Source organism: Chelonoidis abingdonii, chromosome 14, assembly GCF_003597395.2.
Source record: "Chelonoidis abingdonii isolate Lonesome George chromosome 14, CheloAbing_2.0, whole genome shotgun sequence".
NCBI classification, from domain to species: domain Eukaryota; kingdom Metazoa; phylum Chordata; order Testudines; family Testudinidae; genus Chelonoidis; species Chelonoidis abingdonii.
The window spans coordinates 1,667,987-1,690,865 of NC_133782.1; the positions used below are offsets into that span (position 1 = coordinate 1,667,987).

General features: G+C 47.6%; 2 protein-coding genes across 2 annotated transcripts in view; one reads left to right on the top strand and one right to left on the bottom strand.

The window, feature by feature from the left end:
* TGM2 (transglutaminase 2) overlaps positions 1-8,028 on the bottom strand; it is a 42,847-nt gene extending 34,819 nt beyond the window's left edge. Inside the window, exon 1 of the mRNA XM_032762409.2 lies at positions 7,920-8,028. Within this exon, the coding sequence (XP_032618300.1) occupies positions 7,920-7,929 (10 nt within the window). The 5' untranslated portion in view covers positions 7,930-8,028. The remainder of the gene's footprint in view (positions 1-7,919) is intronic.
* Positions 1-22,879, top strand: part of CDK5RAP1 (CDK5RAP1 mitochondrial tRNA methylthiotransferase) — a 289,907-nt gene that overhangs the window by 168,426 nt on the left and 98,602 nt on the right. The gene's annotated exons all lie outside the window — the stretch shown is intronic.

A 22,879-nucleotide genomic window follows, 5' to 3' on the forward strand; every position in this document is an offset into this window, starting at 1 on the left:
TGGCCAAAAGAGTCAGTGCAATCCTGGAATGCATGAACAGGGGAATCTCGAGTAGGAGCAGAGAGGTTATTTTCCCTCTGTATTTGGCACTTGTGTGACCATTGCTGGAATCCTGTGTCCAATTCTGGTGCCCACAATTCAAGAAGGAGACTGATAAATTGGAGAGGATTCAGACAAGAGCCACGAGAATGAATAGAAAACAAGCCGTATAGTGATAGACTCAAGGAGCTCAACCTATTTAACCTAAGATAGAGAAAGTTCAGGGGTGGCTTGATTACTGTCTGTAAGTACCTACATGGGGAACAAATATTTAATAATGGGCTTTTTAATCTAGCAGATAAGGGTATAACATGATCCAATGGCTGAAAGTTGAAGCTAGACCCATTCAGACTGGAAATAAGGTGTAAGTGTTTGACAATCAGGGTAATTTACCATTGGAGCAACTTACCAAGTCACGGTGGATTCTCCATCACTGACCATTTTGGAAGTTTTTCTAAAAGACCTGCGCTAGGAAATACTTTGGGGAAGTTCTATGGCCTGTGTTGTGCAGGAAGTGAGACTAGGTGATCACAATGACCTGTTCTGGCCTTGGAATCTGTGAAGCTGTGCACACACACAGCGTACATACATGCACACACAGCATACATACATGTACTTACACAACATACATACACACACATACAGCATGCACACATCTCCTCTGCATTCTAGCATGGAAATGGCTTCAGTGGAACCTGTCTGAACTCCCAGGTTATCTGTCCTTTTAGTGTGCCTGCCTCACAGGGGTTGATTGCCTCAGCAGTTAGAAAATAGCTTCCCACCACAAATCATAGAATCACAGCATATTAGGGTTGGAAGAGACCTCAGGAGTCATCTAGTCCAGCCCCCTGGTCAAAGCAGGACCAACACCAACTAAATCATCCCAGCCAGGGTGTTGTCAAGCCTGACCTTAAATACTTCTAAGGAAGGAGATTCCACCACCTCCCTAGGTAACCCATTTCAGTGCTTCACCACCCTCGTAGGGAAATAAACCTCCCCCACTGCAACGTGAGACCACTGCTCTGTGTTCTTTCATCTGCCACCACTGAGAACCCCCTTCAGGTAGTTGAAGGCTGCTATCAAATCCCCCCTCACTCTTCTCTTCTCCAGACTAAATAACCCCAGTTCCCTCAGCCTCTCCTCATAAGTCATGTGCTCCAGCCCCCTAATCATTTTTGTTGCCCTCCGCTGGACTCTCTCCAATTTGTCCACATCCCTTCTGTAGTGGGGGGACCAAAACTGGACGCAGTACTCCAGGTGTGGCCTCACTAGTGCCGAACAAAGAGGAATAATCACGTCCCTCAATCTGCTGGCAATGCTCTTACTAATGCAGCCCAATATGCCGTTGGTCTTCTTGGCAACAAGGGCATACTGCTGACTCATATCCAGCTTCTCATCCACTGTAATCCCCAGGTCCTTTTCTGCTACTTAGCCAGTTGGTCCCCAGCCGGTAGCAGTGCATGGGATTCTTCCTTCCTAAGTGCAGGATTGTGCACTTGTCCTTGTTGAACCTTATCAGATTTCTTTTGGCCCAATCCTCCAATTTGTCTTGGTCACTCTGGACCCTATCCCTACCCTCCAGTGTATCTACCTCTGCCCCCCAGTTTAGTGTCATCCACGAACTTGCTGAGGGTGCAATCCATCCCATCATCCAGATCATTAACAAAGTTGTTGAACAAAACCGGCCCCAGGACCAACCCTTGGGGGACTCTGCTTAATACCTGCTGTCAGCTAGACATTGAGCCATTGATCACTACCCGTTGAGATGACAATCTAGCCAGCTTTCCATCCACCTTATAGTCCATTCGTCCAATCCATACTTCTTTAACTTGCTGTCAAGAATACTGTGGGAGACTGTATCAATAGCTTTGCTGAAGTCAAGCTATATCACATCCACCACTTTCCCCATATCCATGGAGCCAGTGATCTCATCATAGTAGGCAATCAGGTTGGTTAGGCATGACTTGCCCCTGGTGAATCTATGTTGACTGTTCCTGATCACCTTCCTCTCCTCCAAGTGCTTCAAAATGGATTCCTTGAGTACCTGCTCCATGGTTTTGCCATTCCCTGGATTCTCTTTTTTCCCTTTTTAAAATATTGGCACTATATTTGTCTTTTTCCAATCGTCCGGGACCTCCCCCGACTGCCACGAATTTTCAAAGATAATGGCCAATGGCTCTGCAATCACATCAGCCAACTCCCTCAGCATCCTTGGATGCATAAGATTTGGCCTCATGAACTTGTGCATATCCAACTTTTCTAAATTGTCCTTAACCTGTTCTTTCACCACTGTTTTTTCACCATGGCCAAAGCTCCCAGGAGCAAACTGAAACTAATTAATAATTTAAGCAAGCTGCTTGTGGAGAACAGAGAAGCAGAATCCTGGGTGTCTCTAGGCTAAAAGCTCCTTTGGATCATCACTAGGGCCGGGGGAGGAGTTTGCTAATCTCCTCCCCACTCTCCCTTCTCCCAAGACACAGAGACGTGTGACACAGTTACAATCGTTGTGGCTGCCCCGGTTTGGTACCACCCATAGAACTTACACAGCACTCTTCCTGCGTCGATCTCAAAGAGCCTTACAGAGCTGATGCACGTTACGTTCCTCGTTCCACCAGGGAGTAAACTGAGGCGTACAGAGAAAAAACACTGTGCCTAATGTCACGCAGCCAGTCAGCGGTAGAGCTGGGAGTGGAATGCCAAGTTTCCCCTCAGTTCTGTGCCAGAGCCCTTGCACTAGGCTTCTGCTCAGCGGGGAGGCCTGAGGGCAGGCCAAAGGTGTGTTGCAGAGCTGCACTGGGTCCATCAGGATTCAAGGGCAGGAGAGACTTGCAGAGGGCCAGCAGCAGAAAGGGTCAACGCTTATCCTTCCTGCCTCTGGAGGAGTTTGGCTTCAGGCTTCCGCTGCCAAGTTGTCTTGGTTGTTTTCCCCCCAAGAGAGAGAGAAGCATTTCTGAGCTTGGGGAATGCTTGGCTTTGGATGTTCCCTGTGCCCTCAGTCAGGCTAACAGGAAGTTTCCTATTTTTTATGCCCTGACAAATTGGAGAGCCTGCCCATAAACGTACTGCGAAAAGGGATGTCTGACTGAGTGGCCTGCGGCATTCTGCAGGGCGTGCTCTTGTGGTGGTAGGGCAGAGAGGCACTAGTGTAAGCAGAGCAGCCGGTGATAATCAGACAGCACCATTACCCGTTATTTCAGCGTGGTTTCCTGGGGCAATGCGATATCATTCATCATTGTTCCTGGCTAGCGAGCCGTGAATGCATTGCAGTCAGGCAGATTAGTTGCCAGAATAAGTGAAAGTATTTAATGTAGGAGAACACATAGCGAGTTCAGTGCCAGAGTACCTGAGCTGGAAAACCAGGGCCTGATTTACGGAGCAAGTGCTGACAGGGCTGGGGCTGCTCAGCTCACTGCTGCTTCACTCCCATCCTCTCTCAGCAATCGGTCACCTAGAGCAGTGGTTCTCAGCCAGGGGCATGCCTACCTCAGGGGGAAGCAGGAGTCTTCCAGGGGGGACAGCACTGCATCTAGAGATTTGCCTAGTTTTACAACAGGCTACAGGAAAAGCAATAGCGAAGTCAGAACAAACTAAAATTTCATACAGACAATGACTTGTTTATACAGCTCTGTCTACTATACCCTGAAATGTAAGTACAGTATTTATATTCCAATTGATTTATTTTATAATTCTATGGTAACAATGAGAAACTCTGCCATTGTTTAGTGCTAGTGGCTGTGACCCTTTTGTATTCTCATGTCTGATTTTCTAAGCAAGTCGTTTTTAAGTGAGGTGAAACCAGGAGTACACGAGACAAATCAGCCTCCTGAAAGGGGTACAGTCGTCTGGAAGGGCTGAGAGTCAGTGCCCTAGGGAAGGGGTTGAATGCTGGTCAGAAGGAGGAAGGGAGAGAGCTGCAGAAACCTGTTGCTATAGGAATGGTGCCAGGTGTACAAAGGAAGAACTCTGACATTGCCACATCCAGAGCGAAAGGCTTTCTTGCAATAGTGCCCTCACGTTCGTGCTTATGGATATGCCCCCAAAACCTTACCACAAAGTCAGCCCTGTTGCTTGCCAGCAGGGAAGGGCGTGTGCAAGAGAAATAATTGCTTTCCCTGGTAGGAGGCTATAGCGGTAAGACCTAAGAGATCTAGATAGATGGAGTTATGGAGAAAGTGTAGCTTGCCCATAATCAAAATGATTCCATCAGGCTGCCGAGCTGCAGGAGTGTGACCAGTGTAGAACAAAGTGAAGGGAGACTTCCATTTTACATATTTCACTCCTGATCAGGGGCGGCTCCAGGAACCAGCACTCCAAGCGTGTGCCTGGGGTGGCAAGCTGCAGGGGGTGGCAGTCAGGCTGCCTTTGGCAGCGCGCCTGCGGGAGATCCACCGGTCCCACAGTTTCGGCGGCAATTTGGCGGCGGGCACACCGAAGCCACGGGACCGGCAGACCTCTCACAGGCATGCTGCTGAATCCACATTACCAGTGGACCTCCCACAGGCGCTCCTCCAAAAGCCACCTGCCTGCCGTGCTTGGGGCAGCAAAATACATAGAGCCGCCCCTGCCCCTGATTTAGCAAAAATTGCACCCAATTACATGCATGTGATCTTATATCAAGCTAGACTCTGCCAGAAAATTTGGGCCAAGTCAGAGAAAGTGCATTAGAGAGAGGAATTCTAAAAAATGATTTTTGGCTCAAAAAACCAGCCTGAGCTGCTAACTCCAAACTTGTATTCTGTTGGCCTCTTTGATCAGTAACAACCAGTTTATTCCTTAGTTATTAAATTGATGAAAACATATACTAGGATGTTTGCAGAGCTCTTCCTGGATGTCTACATGCTATTCACTGCAGGTATTACAATGTTCACAAGGCCATGAGTGGAATGAAATATCTTAACATTCCAGTTCCATTTTCCTTGTGTTCTGAAATCCTTTAACGTAACAGGACACCAGTTAAACAGTCAAATTTCTGTCTGCCAGACTTCTATTTCCTACTGTTATAACTAACCCCTAGGACAGCTGCCACGAAAGAGATTAGAAGGGTTTTTCTCTTCTGTTTTTTTGAGTTGTCTGCTTTGTGCATCGGAGAGTCAGACTTAGACTCTGGTGCTCACTTCTGTGAGAGAGAAGAATGGCCATAAGCCTTGCTGTGTTCACATCAAAACATGTGACTCCCCTTTTCACCCTTCCTTTCCCCAGACATACTTGCACTTTAAACATACACAAACCAGCTCTGAACTAAGCTCTTCCTGGAATCTAGCAGCAGGAGACGCAGAGAGAGCTTGTCAGTGTTTGTTTCTATTTTGAAAGATGTGGGAGTGCTTGGAAGTTGGACACAGCATGGGAGGGTCCCTGTGAGCACAAAGACAGAGGAAGAGAAGCTCATTGAAAACTTCAGTTCCACCTTCTCCCAGGAACAGCCCAGATGATGGCCCTCATGGAAGAGAAATGCCAGAAGCAACATTCTCTGGTGATGACAGTGAGCACCATGCATCAACCTCAGTGGAGTTTTCCCCATTTACGCCCGCATATAATTCGGTCCAATCTCTGATGTAAGGGATCCTGCTTTTCATCATCCTCAGGGAAAATGAAGGATGAGGGTCTTCAGACTCCTCTCAAAGTCCGACCGCTGCCCTATAGTGAAGAGCAGTCAGAGGGTTTAAAGCAGGGCCACAGTCAGTTCTGCCCCTGTTTTCCTTAGGGTGCACTCACTGCAATGCCATTGCTGGCTCCTCCTCTTTCATTCATTTTTATTTGGTCTTGGGACTCGATTTAATAAAACCTGCTCTTGTCACTGAGATCCCAGGTGGCTAAATTGAATTAACTTCCCTGTTTGTTTTTGTCACAGTTGTGGGTTTGACATGTCTCTCACCTGCCTATCTGCACCTCCACACTCAGCCATAGGACAGAGTCACGTGCTTTAGGATGGGCTCTGATGCCACACAATAATGCTGAGCCTGTATTGCCTTGTCTCGCTGACCATAGACTGAACCAAAAGGGCTACACACTGATCAGAATCTGACATGGTAAATATTATTTCATAAGAACGGCCATACTTGGTCAGACCAATGGTCCATCTAGCCCAGTAGCCAGTCTTCCAACAGTGGCTGATGCCAGGTGCTTCAGAGGGAATGAACAGAACACAGCAATTATCGAGTGATCAATCTCCTGTTGTTCAGTCCCAGCTTCTGGCTGTCAGAGGTTTAGGGACACCCAGAGCATGGGACTACATCCCTGGGCCTCTTGGTTAATAGCCATTGATGGACCTGTCCTCCATGAACTGATCTAGTCCTTTCTTGAGCCCAGTTATACTTTTGGCTTCCGCAACATCCCCTGGCAGTGAGTTCCACAGGTTGACTGTCTGTTGTGTAAAGAAGCGCTTCCTTCTGTTAATTTTAAACCTGCTGCTTATTACATTCATTGGGTGACCCCTGGTTCTTGTCTTATGCAAAGAGGTAACTATCACTTCCTTATCTACTTCTCCGCACTGGTCATGCTTTTGTGGACCCCATTCCCCTCAGTCGTCTCTTTTTGAAACTGGACACTCCCAGTGTTTTAATCTCTCTGTGTGTGTGGACACTGTTCCATCTCCCTAACCATTTCCATTGTCCTTTTCTGCAATTTTCCCAATTCTAATATATCTTTGTTGAGACGGGGCGACCAGAACGGCAGGGCCAGCTGTAGGTCTTTTGTACCAATTCCCCCGAATTGGGCCCCGCACTTCCTAAAGCCGGCCCTGCAGAACGGCATGCACTATTCAAGGTGGCCTGTACTATAATATGACGTTTTCTTCTTTCCCTTTCCCAGTGGTTCCTAACATTCTGTTAGGAATTTTGACTGCCACTGCACATTGATCAGTGAACTATCCACAGTGACTCCAAGATCTTTCTTAAGTGGTAACAGCTAATTTAGACTCCATTGTTTTGTATGTGTAGTTGGGATTATGTTTTCCAATGTGCATTACTTTGCATTTATCAACATTAAATTTCATCTGCCATTTTGTTGCCAGTCACCCAGTTTACTGAGATCCCTTTGTAACTCTTCACAGTCAGCTTAGGACTTCACTATCTTGAATAATTTTGTATCATCTGCAAACTTTGCCACCTCCCTGTTTACCCCCTTTACCAAATCATTTCTGGATATATTAAACAGCGCTGGTCCCAGTGCAGATCTTTGGGGAATGGTTCTATTTACCTCTTTCCACTGTGAAAGATCTAGAGAAGGAAGTATTCTTTCCCCAGTGAAAGACTACACAGAAAAGACAGCTATGTGTCAGAGGGATTTCTAAAGGCTTAGAAGGGGCTTTCTATAGCTTTATTTAGATAACTCTCTTTAAAAATAGGGTGAGACAAAGCAAATATTTTTAGAGCAGCTTTCTGCAGAGTCCTGCTGAAAGGGAACTTGCAATTGCAAACAGTATTTTAAAATTTCACTCTTTACAGCATTGATGTTATTAAAACAATAGCAAATTACTGTAGTTATGGTAAAGAACAAAATTAACTCAAAATAGTTTCCTCCTGATCATAACTATCTTCTATTTTAATCTTTGGCATGTCTGATTGTTTTGCACTTGAGTCAAGAGTTTGCCATTCAGTTTCAATAAGTTCCAGAAATATAAACTGGGCAGTTGACATAAAGGAGCTTGCTTCATGTTCCAGCCTGAGCTAACTGAACGGACCGTAATACTCCTCAACTTTTAAAGTAGAACTTATGCACACAGATACATACTGACCCACTGATATCACTGCCCACCCTTACATAGACACTTTGCAAAGTTCACTATAACCAAGCAAAACTTTTCTGATTTAGAAGAATTATAAAAAATTTGTCAAGTTTTGCTGAAATGCAGCCTCTGGCAACGTGCCATTCTGCAGCTTTACCTTCAGCCATGGTGTCCAGCACTGGAATCCTGTTTACTCTGCTTGCTGTCTGCTTGGCGTGCCTACAGCTATGAACAAGGAGCTGATGGTTTATCTCCTCCCACCCTCACTAGTTGTGCTCTCCCTTTATACAGGCACACACAGCACACACCCCCTCATCTGGGTGGATGGTGGAACCTAAGCAAGAACTGGAAAAAAACCCACTGTTTCCAAGAAAAACTAAATCCACCTATTTTTTTTTCAATGTTGAGCATGGATTTATGACAAAAGCAGGTCTGTAATAGCTCACTTACCCCCACACATGCTAAAAATATACAGATAAGTGACACACACAGAAAGAGCCAGTGTGGGGACACTGCAGATGAATAGCCTCTCTCGCTGGTCAATGTTATGAAATTCTTTCCCCAGTTTCAGGGAAGGAATTTCTTATGTCATCCTATGAAAGTGGGGTTCGTGTGCAGTGCCTGAGGAGGCTAGTCACAAACCTTGGTAGGAGGGGCTTTCTCTTTTAGTTAGCTGGTCTAAAGACTGCTAATTTGCACAGGCCGTTAAAGGGAAAGGCAGAGCTCTTGGAAACCCCCTTCTTGTAAACACACTGGGAGGAGATGTGCTTTACCCAGGAAAAACATGGGGGACACCTTGTATTCCTCACTTCAGACCCTCCTCCACCCACTACCCCACGGGCTAACTGGGAGAATGAGTCGGCAGAGTGAAGCACTGGGGTTGTGCTCTTTTCAGACTGCAACCCCACATTCTCCCCCTCAGCCACAACCCAGAATCCTTTGGGCCAGTTGCTGTGGCCTTTGACTGTGGGAATTGGCTGCTTTTGGTACCTCAGGAAAACCATTTGCAAGTATAGGTAGTGAGCAAATCTGGAGGCGGGGGGGAGCTTGTGACCAGTCAATGATGCTGAGCTCTTGGGGGAAGGGAGGGAACTACCCACAGAGTTGAGCCCTCACAGGCAGGGAGTGAAGGTTAAACATTTGGTGGTTCCCCAGGATGGGGGGTGTTGCTGCTCCTGCACTTTGGTGCTGACTATCAATCACAAGTGGCAGCTTCAGGGTCCATCCATGAAGTGAGATGGTTGGACTCACTCACTGATGGGTAATTTACACCTCTTTCTGAATCCTCTCCAGATCTGGCCCATGCTCCAGGATAATTCATAACCAATCAGCACTTTTGGGCATGTTGCTCATAAGCCGCCTGGGACCAGACAACCATGTTTTATGGATTGCTGTCTCCCTCTCATTTGGGCAGTCCCAGCAGTGGGCAGTATATGGGAGCCCAGGGTGGTGGGAGAGGCCTGTTCCACAACATTGGAACTGGAAGATGTTCATGAAAAATGTGTCCGGTGTTTTTAGTTGAGAGGTTTTGACATTTGACACTTTTGCTATTGTCCATAATGTCTGAGCTGCCCTGTAATGGAAACGGACTGAAATGCCATCTAGTTCCGCCGTAACTTCCATCAGCTCCTCTGTGTGCTCGGCTGATGTGCCACCTTGTAAGCCGAAGGGCAGAGAGTTTCTGCAGGAGGCCCAAGGCTATGCAATAGATGGACTATTTTCCTCCTTCTGCAGTGGTAAAAGAACCCTACTGTCACCAAAGCTGTGCTGAGTCAGTGCCCTGGCTTTTTCTACACTGGTGCTGACAGCTAATTGCATTGCCACTGCAAAGCTGAAAAATGACTTTGTTGCAGCCCCTGTGGTCCATGAATTGACCTGGCTGCAGCACTGGCATTCTCCCTCCCCGCTAAATGGCTACTCTCCTAGGTAGCAGGTGGATGGCGGCTGGGCATGCTCTCCATTGACGATGGAGGGAAAGCGCTCCAGCAGGGAGAAAACAAAATGACCCACTGATTCGGTAACACACAAGGAGCTGGGTTGTTTTCACATCAGTGTGTGGGATTTTGCGAAAAGAAATCCTTGCTGTAGAGTTCAATACCGCGTTCCAGCATGTGCAATGGAGGGAGGAGCAGCCATGGGGAAATGAACTCTGATGGATTTAGCTCAGCCAGTTGAATTTTTCGTATTTACAAATGCTTTGCAGTTGATTGTCCTAGAGATATGGCACTGTTCTGTCTCACACGGCAGAGGCCCGGCTGGGGCCTCTGGAAATGAAATCTCTTCCAGCGCATGAAATGAAGCAGGCAAGCAGAGCCCAGCATGGATGTAATGATCCAGCTGCCCAGCTCTGGCTGGGAAGAGCCCAGACATTCATCATAACCCGCAGAAGGGGAGGCAGGGAACAAGGTTAAATGTGCAATAAATCCTGGCTGAGTGGAAGCCTTGTGACTTGATGTGATTAGTTCCAGCATCCTTGTGAATCAAGTCGGGGAGTTACGTCTGGAGCTGCATTGCTGATGGACCTGAGAAGGAACACATAGTGTATGGTCTGCACTTTTCATCCTGTGTAATATAAATCAGCTGCCTCGAGGATATTTGCCTCATCTTCCCATCCAAGCATGTACCGAGTAAGAATGATACAGGAGCCCTTAGGCTGCAGAGCTCGTTTAGCACACATGGAATGACAATACGGGATGGTACTGAGTCTCCTCTCTGATAGGCCAGTGTAACAGCAGTGGCTTCAATGAGCTTTCCTGGGCGCAAAAGCTGGTGGAACACAGTGGATCAGGCTCCATATGTAGGTGCCGGAACTAGGGGCACTGGGAGTGCTACTGCACCCCTCTGGCTTGAAGGGGTTTCCATCACACGCAGCGTTTACAGTTTGGTTCAATGGCTCTCAGCCCCCACTATAAAAACTGTTCCAGTGCCCCTGGCTCCATATGTTGCAATTAAGTAGCTTAAAAGAGGGTCAAAATCAGTGATTCCCAATGAGTGAATACAACCAGTAGGTCTGGTAAACAACCGGACTATAGAACTGCAGTAGTGTCCTCAGCACCCTCTGTGTCCACCTTATGCCACCACCCTCACCAGCCAGGTGTCTCCTAGGGCATGGTGGTAGCATAGGACCATTGTGGGAGCTGTTTTCTGGGACGCAGTTGGGATTAGAGAACAGACTGATAATTAAATCCTATTTTTGGATGGTCAGCTGCCTCTGAGTTTGAGCACCTGCCTATACAGTGTTGATGTGATTTACTAACGGTTTGAAATGTCTCACATTGCCCTTTATCTTTTCGCTCGGGCTTGTATTTTGTCAGCATTCTGTACTTTCCTCGGTTGCTGAGCCTTTTTTAGTTACTCTCCTAGGTAATAGAATCCACTCCTGCGTGATCTTAGATCTTGCACATATTGTAACATCGGGCCAACTTTTCAAAGCATTCACCAGAAATACACCCCAAGATGTGTAAGTGGAACATGTTCATAGAGCAACCCATGTATAGAGTATTTCGGCTGAAAGCACCCAGGTTCTCTTGTAGATGGCAATTTGGGCACACACCAATGCAGGCTTTTGCATCTGCCGGGGGGTGGGACACCCCTCAGTTTTTTAGGTACATTTTGGAAAATGTGTCTCTTCAAATCAGATTGAGAATGCAGCTCACTACAATTGTGTCAGTACAGCCCACATGCTTCATGTCTGTACTCAGGCAAACTCCTGTTGACTTTGCGGTTTTGCCTCAAGGGGAATACAAGAAATATCAGAGCAGGGGTAGTCAATCCGAACCGCCATGTGCTTTTGAACAGACCACAACATCTTTTTATTTTTTATATTATTATTATTTATTGTTTATTATTATTTTATTTCTGTATTATTCTCTGGACCTTGACTAACCTTGACCAAGAAATTTGGACCTTGACAAAAAATAATTGATTACCCCTGTACCAGAGTAATGAGCGCAGGACTTGGCCCTGTCTGCTGCAGAGCATGACAGGCAATCCGTTCTGCCACGACATTTCAGTCCTGCTCTCTGTCACTGAACCTCACTCGTGCTCATCGCGTTGAGCTGCTGTGCTCTGGATGTGCTTTGTGTAATGTGCAGCCAATAGACCAGGAATGAGCATCTCAGCAAAGCAAATCTAAAACACATCGAACAGACTTTTCTCACTCTGCTTTCATTTTGCTCAGAAACCCAAGCTGTTCATTACCCTGTAATGTGTGTGTATTTGTGCATCTGCTTGAAGGAAAACAAATTAGGAGGACTGGATGGCGGTGAGGACTATTCACTGACTACGGTGAATTTCATCTTTATTTTCCCTGTTGGGTTAAACATCACCTCGGTCAGCAATGCCCAACAGTCGCTACCATCTGGCCAGCTATGGCTATCATCACTGTAGTATCTGAGCACCTCACAATCATGACTGGACTTGTCCTCGCACACCTGTGTGGCACGACAGAGTTATCACCATTGTACAGAGGGGGAACTGAGCCCCAGAGAGATCAAGTGACTTGTCTCCGGTTGCACAGGAAGGCTGTGGCAGGGCAGGGACTTGAGCCCCAGCTCCCAAGTCCTACGCTAGTGCCTTAATCACAGGGCCCTCTTCCTGTTTGGATGCCAACTGGTGGCCTATACGAAATGAGTTTACTGGTGTCAGTCCACGTCCACACCCCATCAACTGCTGTCGCCGATTCAGATGAATGAATAGCTGATTGGCAACCTAAGGACTGAATGGGTGAGAGACTGAGCTACTCTCTCATGCCTAGTAAGGGAGCCTTTTAGTTTGGGCACATCAGGACTTGAATTTTTAAGGACATTTATGGGCACTAGATTCACCCACAGGACTCCAGGCACTAAGAGTGTAAAGCCAGCTATGCCAGCTTTGCGGCATCTGAAACTTTGCCCACGGTCCTTGAGTTTTTTGAGTGTTTAATGCAAGTTTTGACAGCCTTATGTTCCAACACTGGTGAAAGACTGAGTGTGAGCAGAGTTCCCAAGGGACACTGAAAAGCTCTCTGCTGTGGGAAGAAAGTAAGGTCCATTGCGGGAAGTGAGTTTGAACAAAGTATCTCGGGAAAGAAGAAAATCTTCATGTTACTGTCCTCTTCATCCAAGCTTCTGCTGCACACTATAATGGTATCCGCCATTCACTGGAAAGGCAAACCTCAACATGCTTATTTTTACCTTATTTAGCAAGCCAAGGGCTTTTAGGAGGCATTTGCGCTGCTGGGTGCCAGGAATTTGCTCAAGGTGGATAGCATACAATTGTGTTTTCCTCTCACACCCGCCTTTGAATCTGGCACCTCCTCAAAGTATGCACATTCTTGGCCTTTCCAAATCACCGTACTGTCAGGTTGAATAATATTTGCATTATTGGATGCGTGTACACTAGACAAACAGCTCACCTCTGTTGTAGCAGTAGATCCTGACTCAGTCTCCAATGCAGACGGGATAGCAAGCCCATGAGAAGAGGCAGTACATTAGTCATTTGTCTAAGTTATCCACCCTCAGTTAAAAGTTGCCCTGTTTTCTTAGATTATTTCATATTACGTGCAGGTGCCATTAAATATGATGAGTGAGTAGGGTCAGAAAAATGTCAACTCCCACATTGCAAATCAACATGTAGAGTGTCTCTGGAAAACCACAACGGCTGAATAGCTTCTTTTATACAAAAAGAGTGAGGAGTCCTTGTGGCACCGTAGAGACTAATACATTTATTTGGGCATAAGCTTTCGTGGGCTAAACCCACTAACACGACTTCCATTCTGAATTCTTTTATACTGTGCCGCCCGAGCATCTCACAGCAAAAAGAAAGAGCCGTTCACATGGGTCACAGGGGAAAGGCAGTTTTAAAGGCATCTGTGTTTCCTCAGGTTTCAGAGAGTGTCAATACTTGGACTGGAAATCTTCAAAGAACATAAGAATGGTCACACTTGGACAGATCCACGGTCCATCCAGCCCAGTATCCTGGCTTCCGACAGTGGCCAGTGCCAAGTGCCCCAGAGGGAATGAACAGAGCAGGGAATCACCAAGTGATCCATCCCCTGCTGCCCACTCCCAACTTCTGACAAATGAAAGCCGGGAGCAGATGGTGTTGGTGATTTAGTGGGTGACGGTTGCGGTCTTATGCCGCGCCCATCACCCTAATATCTGAGCATCGTCATTAAGCAGCGTCACTACACCTGTGTCAGGCGTTGTTCTCCCATTCTCTCCCTGGGGGGAGAAGTGCAGACAGTGCAGTGTCTGATTTGGTAGGGTTGGTTTGTTTAATATCCATATTGCTGTGTATTTATTTGAGAGAAGGCGGGTCAAAGAAATTTCCCTTGCACTTGGAGTGGGAGATGATGAGATCTGTGATGGTCCTTAGTTCTTGAGGGAGTTTGTTCAACAGTCTGGGGCTAGGCCCTGAGAAATCGCTGTGTCCTGCACAGACAAACTTTCCCTTTACTGTGGAGTGTTGTATGGTATCAGAGGAGCACAGCTCTTGATCATTGTCTTTATCCCGAAGCTTTAGGCTAGCCTTTATGTACCTGGGCCCAGCCCCTGGAGCACCTGGAAGATAAGGACTGAGACAGTGAACTTGATTCAGAATTCTATGGGAAGGGGGAAGGGGTTCCAAAGATGCTGAGCAAAGCCCAAGTGAAAGGGTTTGACTTTAGCTTTCATGAAAATGTGCTAAGCCCTGGCAAGGCTGAAGGAAAGAATCTGCGGCCCTAATATGTGCTTGAAGTGCCTCGGTACCCAAAAAGAGTGTTCTTGGACACTGTGCTGGATTTGGGGTATGTGGCTCCAAAACAATTTTTTTCAAACTTGGCTTGTTTTGTAGATCTAAGGGAGACTTTAACATCAATCTGTAGAGTGCATGTACTCTACTATAATTTACTGTATGCAAGAGATTTCAGTTTGTATTATTGTGACAAAGTTGGGACTGTTCTTAATGTTTCCTCTGAATATTGGGTGGGTGCCTCAGTTTCCCCTATGCATTTATTAAGTCTCTAGGGGGTGACATTGTTGCAGAGCAAAGGACCAATGTGCATAAATGGCTGGCACTCTCTCCTGGCAACTAATGGCCGGGGACCTTCCCCCCTGCAAGGAAATAGCTAAAGTGTCGGAGAACAAAGAGATCAGGTGACCCCTGGCCCAGGAAAGGAACAAAGCCCAGAGGAGGAGGGGCTGGAGGGTGAGTCAGTTTGGAGCTGGCTGGGGATGAGGAGTGAGTGCAGACATGAGTGTCTGGCTCGCTACCTGCCCTCCAGGATGGACTTGGCTGAGGGGTCCTGTTCTCTGTACCTACAAATTCTGTTTTAGACCCTGTTCCTGTCATCTAATAAACCTCTGTGTTACTGGCTGGCTGAGAGTCACGTCTGACTGCAAAGTGGGGGTGCAGGACCCTGTGGCTTCCCCAGGACCCCGCTGGGGCAGGCTCGCTGTGGGACGCGTACTGAGGGGCAGAGGATGCTGAATGCTCCAAGGTCAGACCCAGGAGGTGAAGCCGTGTGAGCTTCTTGCCCTGAACAAGTCTGCTCCAAGGGAGAGGAGGCTCCCCAGAGTCCTGACTGGCTTTATAGGGAGCAGTTACAGAGCATCATCCAGGAACTCCGTGACAATTATACGACATATTTTATTAACTGATAGACAGTTTCCAATACTACAGACTGTATGCAAGTGAGACTATTTTAAGGCATAAACACAAAGGTTAGAGTTAAATTTGTTGAGATCTCATCTTTAAGCCAGTATTTATTTTCTGAGGACTGAATGTTCTGGGTCTCAATGGGAATACTGCATTAATGCTCATTTTAATTCATTGACTAAATGCTACCCCATGCACCCAGCTCAAAAAGCAAGGCTGTGGGGGCTGGGGAGACAGGAATCCTCCTCTTAGTCATACATCATGGAGTGGCAACAGAGGCCCCTACAAATGGCTACCCTAGACCCTACTGTTCTATTCTGAAGGGTGCAATGGCTGGGAGGGGGATCTGTGTAGTTTCCCAATTCTTGTTCTCTTCCTATGCTAGTTCTATTGGGTCTGGGGTCCTCCGCAGCAACAGAGGAGGGAGCAACAGTTGGCCCACATTAAGGATCTAAAGCACTTTAAGATCCTTTAAGATGGGTTTCTTTGGTATTTTGGTATTTTCTTGCCTACAAGAATGCTAAATTTAATTATAGTATGGTCACTGTTACCAAACGGTTCAGTTATATTCACCTCTTGGACCAGATCCTGTGTGCCACTTAGGAGTCAGTCAAGAATTGCCTCTCCTCTTGTGGGTTCTACGACTAGCTGCTCCAAGGAGCAGCCATTAATGGTGTCTACACATTTTATCTCTGCATCCCATCCTGAGGTGACATGCACCCAGTCAATCTGGGGATAGTTGGCACCTCTCATTTTTACTGAGTTTTCTGTTTTTGTAGATGTGTAATCTCCCTGAGCATTTCACAGTCACTGATTGTGATTCCTAGGTTCCTGAAGATGGAGCTGGCAGGGAATATATGTATCTGCCCATTGGAACCCTGGCTGGCTTGCAGCCCCATGCCCAATGGATTTCATTAAATTCATCCTTAAAATAGTGCAGTTATAGATGCAACCTCTGGTCCATGTGCCTGGGAAAATGCTCTAGAACTGATAAAGGACAAATGTAAAAGTGCTTTAACCATGATAGGAATGGACCTGAGAGGGGACCTGGCTGAGGAAAAACGCCACCAGTCAGGGAACCACAACTCTTCTCAGATTCCCCAGAGGCCCCCATTGCCTGGGACCAATGTGACAAACTGACTTGCCCTTGGCACAGAAAGTGATGGGCTGGGCACGTGCCCTCCCCCAGCTCACCTACAGCAATAAGGTCCAGTGCACTGGGCACCCTGGCTTCCATGAAGGTCCGTAAGGGAGATAAGAGGGATGTAATGGCTGGAGATGTTGAATCCTGACTCAGCAGCGTGGTGACCTGAGTAGCCTGTGCTACACTTACAAGCCAGACAAGCTAAACGTTAACGTTTCTACCTGCCAAGTGGGCAGCCGAGGCAAGGTAGCCAGGGCACCATGATCTCTGTTTCTAGTGGATGCCACGTGTGTTCTCTGTCCTGCACCCCGCCCAAGAGAGAGCCAGACAAGACTCCATAAAGCTGCAAGCACCTTTAATTAGCCAAGCCCGTTGTGAGTTAGTATCCTGTAGGAAGTGAATCATGGATGTGTGGGAGGAGCCCCTGGTTCAAATTCTGCTGTCTACCAGAAGGGAAGGCTGGGGTGACTTCCCTGCCCGTGGTGGCACCCTCACCCCCACTCTGAGTGAGTGCATATGTCCCCGGGACTGACCTCGCTGACCTGGCCCACGCTCACCATTCATTTTCCGCTGAGCAGCAGTCAGGTTTCAATGGCTTTCAGTCGCTAGCACCCAGGGCTGGATTTGCACCAGGGCCCCGGAGGTGACAGCCCCTGTGCCTCATTGCCAGCCCTCTAGCCTGCCCAATGCCCGGGCTGTATTGTACAAGCGAGTTGTTAAGTCTGCATCTGGGGGAGGTGTTCTGGGGGCTGGGCTCTCACTGCTTCTCCTGCTGCAGGGTGAGTTGGGGCTTTGATCAGGGCTTACAAAACAGGATGATCAGGGGCTTATCAGCCACTTTCATGCCCCCGGTGTAAGGCAGAGGCCGGTTCCTAGAGGAAAGCAGAGAGACCGGGAGGCCTTTTCTGACCAAGGGCTTGTTTTCCCCTCTGGTCTGCGTGGAAATCAGGTGCTGAGCAGCTCTGCTTGTTTTGGATATCACATTGTGCAGTGTCCGAGCGATGTTCTCCCTTGCCTGCCAAGTAACCACCTCCAGACACAGCTTGGACTAGCCATTCCCCATTACATCAACCAGGCAGCTGCAGGCACCGGCATGGGCTCGGGGCCCAGACAAACACAAGGCGACCTGAGGTAGCCAAGTCTGAGGGCTTGTGGCTCCCTCAGGGCAGAGTAAAGGCTGGTTTGACTTGGGCACTGACAGCTGATTGGCTGGATGTTAAATTTCAGACCTGTCAGTTAAATAAATCCCAAGCCCACAACAAAGCCCAAAGGCCCTGCCTGCCGGCACCACAGCAGGTTCTGTTTGAGAGAGCCGCTTCTCAAAGCCCTGCATGCAGCTGCTGCACACCCCCTCAGCGGTGCCATTGCTGTCACCCCAGATGCAGCTTGGTGCTGGAGCCAGATTCCACGTGGCCCAACTTCATCTCCTCAGCTGGCTCCATGTCTCGACAGAAATGCTGTTCCCTGTGTCCAGGGCTTAAATTCTTATAGAGGATTTCCCGGAGCCCCTCACGCACCTCCCCACAACATGGTATAAGAACTCCAAGGGGGCTGAAAATATTTACCAGAGCTCCACTCAGGACAGCTGTGGCCGAATTTAAGCCTGTCTCAAACATGGGATCTGTTCTCGTCTCCTTTGCAGCTAAGGGAGTTCAGCGGGTACTGCATCACACCCCTCGTAGTTAAATATTCTCTCAGGACTTTAGGCTATGGACCCAGGGAGGGAGGGAGCCGTATAGCAAGGTATTGGCACAGCTAAGGGTTAATGTTTCTTTTACCTGTAAAGGGTTAACAAAGGGAACCAAACACCTGACCAGAGGACCAATCAGGAAACTGGATTTTTAAAAGTCAGGGAGGGAATTTTTGGACTCTGAGTCTTTTTTTTATCTCTTAGCTATGAGAAGCTTCTTTCTTCTTCTAATCTTCTGTGTCCAACTTGTAAGTACAGGTAGAAAAACAATATAGGCTTTTATGTTGTTTTGGGTGTATTTACATGTGTGTAACTTGCTGGAATGTTTCAAATTGGATATCTTTTTGAATCAGACTGTTTATTCATATTTTCTTATAAGCAATAGCCCTGTATTGTCACTTGATGCAGCAATTACATTCTTATGTCTTTTTTCTTTCTTTTTATATAAAGTTTTCTTTTTAAGACTTGTTTGAGTTTTTTCTCTCTGGGTAGGCTAAGGAACGAAGGGGAGGGAATTCTCTTTGTGTTAGATCTACGGAGGGTAAGCTCTGCAGCACCAGGGAATTGGTGGGAGGGGGGAGAGATAGAATCTTTTCTGTTTCCTTGTATTTGGGGTTTGTCTCTTTGTGGAATAGAGGAGACATGCTTCTTGGTATTGTGATGTAAAGAGATTGCATCAATACTCCCAGGTTAGCCCAGAGAGGAAAGTCTGGGTGGGAGAGAGAGAGGGAAGGGAAGTGGGTTATTTCCCTTTGTTGTAGGCTCAGGGTTTCTGAGTCTTGGGGTCTCTCCAGGGAAGGTTTTGGGGAGACCAAAGGGGGCCAAAATCCTGGAAATTTTGGATGGTGGCAGCGAGATCAGATCCAAGCTGGTAATAAGCTTGGGGGAGTTTCATATAAGCACCCAGATTTTGGACGCTAAGGTCCAGATTTGGGAAAGATGCTTACGATAGAGGCCTCTGGCTATTTAGACACCTAGGAAGGCTATTTGTGCTTTATACGGTCATCCCAGCACATGCGCAGGCTGCAGAGCAGCTCCACAGGGGCTTTGGTCACCTGGACCCACAAGGTGACTGCATGAAAAAGCCAGTCAGGCAACAAACTCTCCCAGACCTGACCCCATGAAGAGTCCACAGCATAGCCCTAGGTGGGGAGGCAGAAGTTCTGTGCTGGGTGGGGCCATTCTGAATTAGTTGGGAATACAACGGGGGGGTATGAGGACTATATTATGTTAGGGTGCAGAGATGGGCCCCAGCACGGACTCCTGAGTCTCCTCCGTCTGGCCCAAGAACAGCAGAGACAAGTTCCTGTGAACTGGAGCCATGTTTGGAGCTGCCTTCATTTCTGATGAAGCAGGAAATGTGGTAATCAAATTCTTGGGAAAACCTCGGAAACCAAGGTTCTAGGACCTTTTTTAAAAGAGATATAAAGGGAAATTTGGTGTTTACTCTGTGGATTTTATTTAAATAAGGATTTTATTTAAATAAGGAGAACCACAAATCTTTGCTTCCAAATGATTTCCAAATTCTTTCAGAAAGAGCTGGGAGTGGGAGCTGGGAGTGGGAACTGGAACCATTTTGTTTGCAGTTCCTGTGTGGTTACGTCTGTGATTTGATCTGGTCTCAGAGCCAGGGCAGCGGGAGACGAGGTGTTAGTAGAAGAGCTAAACACTTAATGTTACTGGCAAGGACTGGGATGATGGGAAATTACTTTTTAGAATGCAAACCATCCAGCACGTGGGGCTCAGTCAGGTGACAGCTGATGTCCTGGCAATCTCAGTGTGTCTTGTTGCTGCCTGGCCTGATGGGAATAGAGCTGCACTGGGACGACACAAGCAGGTTTGGAGGGACTGAGGGGGGCTGGCCTGGTGCTATTCTAGGAGTCAGCAGTGTGGTCCCTAACTCAGCCGCGAGAATCCTCCTTGACGTCCTCCTCCTAACCTGTCACTGTGTCTGGCACCTTCACAAGGGCCACCTGGGGCATCCCAGTAGAGGCTGCAGTGGCCTATGACCCATGTATCATATTGAAATCCTGTAAAGTGCTGCGGAATATGAGAGACTTCCAAGCAGTGTGACCTCCCCCCGTGTCCTACCAGCACAGCTCTCTGCAGTCCACTCAGAAGAGCTCGTACCAAGGCTCCACTTTAAAATGCCCAGCCCCAAACTCTCATTGGCATTACCTGAGCAGTGATATAGGGAGAACTCGGCAGTTTCCTAGTTAAACTGGTGCAATATCCTTTGTTGGGCATTTGCATTTCTAAGCCATCTCCATGTGTGCAGAGTGTAACAGCCATTTTGCTATGGGCACACAGCACAGAGGGTCACACTCTCTCTCTCTCTCCTTGCTCGTTCCTGGAGACTTCACTTTTATTCATTAGTGGCCTCTTTAAGATAAAGTTGAGTCTGCTTGGAAGTCCCTGTTAACTTCTGGTTGTACAGCAAAACCTATTGTCTTTTAAATGTAGGGTCAGTTACTTCAATGAACATGAAATCATCTGTCTCCAGGGGTTGGGAATCAGCGGGGCCTACGTGCGGGCCCTTCTCCTGCGCCAGTAGGAGAGCCCCTCCCTCTGGTGCAGCTAGTGGCTTCTCTGCTGCAGCCTTTTAAGCATAGCCAAGCCCCGGAGTGGTTAGCAAAGTCCTCCTGCCCTGCAGGGTAACTGCATTGTCTACAGGCAGCCCCCCACCTCAGCTGTGGCTGCATTTCAGTGGCTGGTGAAAGACTTTCTTGGCTATGTGCACATTGCTCTCTGGTTTGCATGTGATGATACAGGAACAGCATTAAAAGAGAACTGGATAAATTCATGGAGGTTAAGTCCATTAATGGCTATTAGCCAGGCTGGGTAAGGAATGGTGTCCCTGGCCTCTGTCTGTCAGAGGGTAGAGATGGATGGCAGCAGAGAGATCACTTGATCACTGCCTGTTAGGTTCACTCCCTCTGGGGCACCTGGCATTGGCCACTGTCGGAAGACAGGATACTGGGCTGGATGGACCTTTGGTCTGCCCCAGTCTGGCCGTTCTGATGTTCTTCGTATCCATGGGGATTTTAATTGTTCATCGGCTTGGTAATCTGCTAAATTCAGTCCATTGCAATGGGTCTCCCAGTTATTAGTGTGATCTCGTCAGGTTCTGGGGCATCTTCGCAAATCCTCAGTGCCCAACAGTGACACTGTGCCAGGGAGTTGACTTTCACCTAACAGATGCTGATTACTGAAGAACTGGCCCCAGTGACAGCAGTCAGCTCTTCTTGAATCCTAGCTGAGGAACCTGCAGCAGTGTTGGCTGTGACGGGCCCTTGGAAAGGTCAGCATTGGCAGTAGGTTCAGCCTGTTAAGTTTTTGGAGGGGGTGCTCCAGTCCAATCCAAAAGCACAACTGATTGAATAAGCCCCGGCATGTGGCCCCGTGGTGTGCCAAGGCACGGGATGCCAGCTTTGCTGGTTGTCATTTGTTAGTGCTGCTGGGAGGAACAGAAAGATTGCAGAGCAAGACAAACAAGTGACAGGTTGAGTTATAAAACAGGCCCAAGGTTTCTTCTGAAAATTGAAATACATAAATCTGACTTAGGTCAAATTGCAACCTCCCAAGTGCCACTTCCAAAACAGTTCAAGGCAAAAAAAACCTGATTGGAAATGGTCTTGCTCAATTCTCTTTGGAGCCTAAGTGTCTTTGAACCTGTTTATTCCTGAGGAATTTGACACCCCTGTGATATTTGAAAGTAAGTCCCCAAGAGTCTGCTAGAGAAAAGAAAAGGCCTCTATTTGCCTGTTAGTTACTTGATTTGTAATGATACCTTTGCACCTATCTTCCAAGGATCTCAAAGTGTTTTCAAACATGAGTGCACTGAGCCTCACAACTTCAGCAGGAGAGGTACAGAATTTATTAGCCACATGTTTCAGTGGCTAAACAGAAACAGGTTAAAATGACTTTCCCTCTTCCTTTAGTCCCTGGAGTTTCAAACAATGGCCTTTGTGTTTACCAGCAAGGTGGTCAGAGTAATAACTGTACAATTCAAACTTTCCAGCAGGCAGCCAGAGAATGGCGCTTTCCCTGACTCAGCTAATTTTGTGGAAAACCCAAACCTTGGCTTCCCCTCACTCACTGAGCTCAGACTGTGTCTGATTTTGGACCTTTGACCCTGCGCCGGCCCTGTTGTTCCAACTAATCTGAAGCCGCTTTACAGTTTTTTCCCAGATCTTTGCTGTCTGTCTTTTTTGCAGGGGAGAGAAGGGGGGATGGTGGAGATTCCTCTCTGTTCGTGAAGGGAAATAGCATCTAACAAAGCCTGCTCCAGTGCCAGAGGCCCCATTTTGGCTTGTAATTAAAAATAAATAAATTGCTGAAGCAGATTGAAATGCAGTTGGAAGCTACTTGAGTCAGCGCGGTTTTCTGATCACAGTTTAGCTGGCCACGGTGTTGAAGGTTCCTTGGTCTATTTGTTCATTCGCCCAGATGAAATCCATAGATGTGAATGGTGAGTTGCAGACCAGATCCGGATGTGAACTCCGTGACTAGCCACTCTCTTTATCATGAGCTGAATCCAGATCCTGGGTCGAACACTTCCAGGCAGCCCTCTGACTGTGTGTGCCAGGCATGTGGCCCCTGCAACCCCTGGCTGCTTCCGCTTAACCCAAGGGCCAGGCAGGTCCCTGGCTACCCCAAGGAT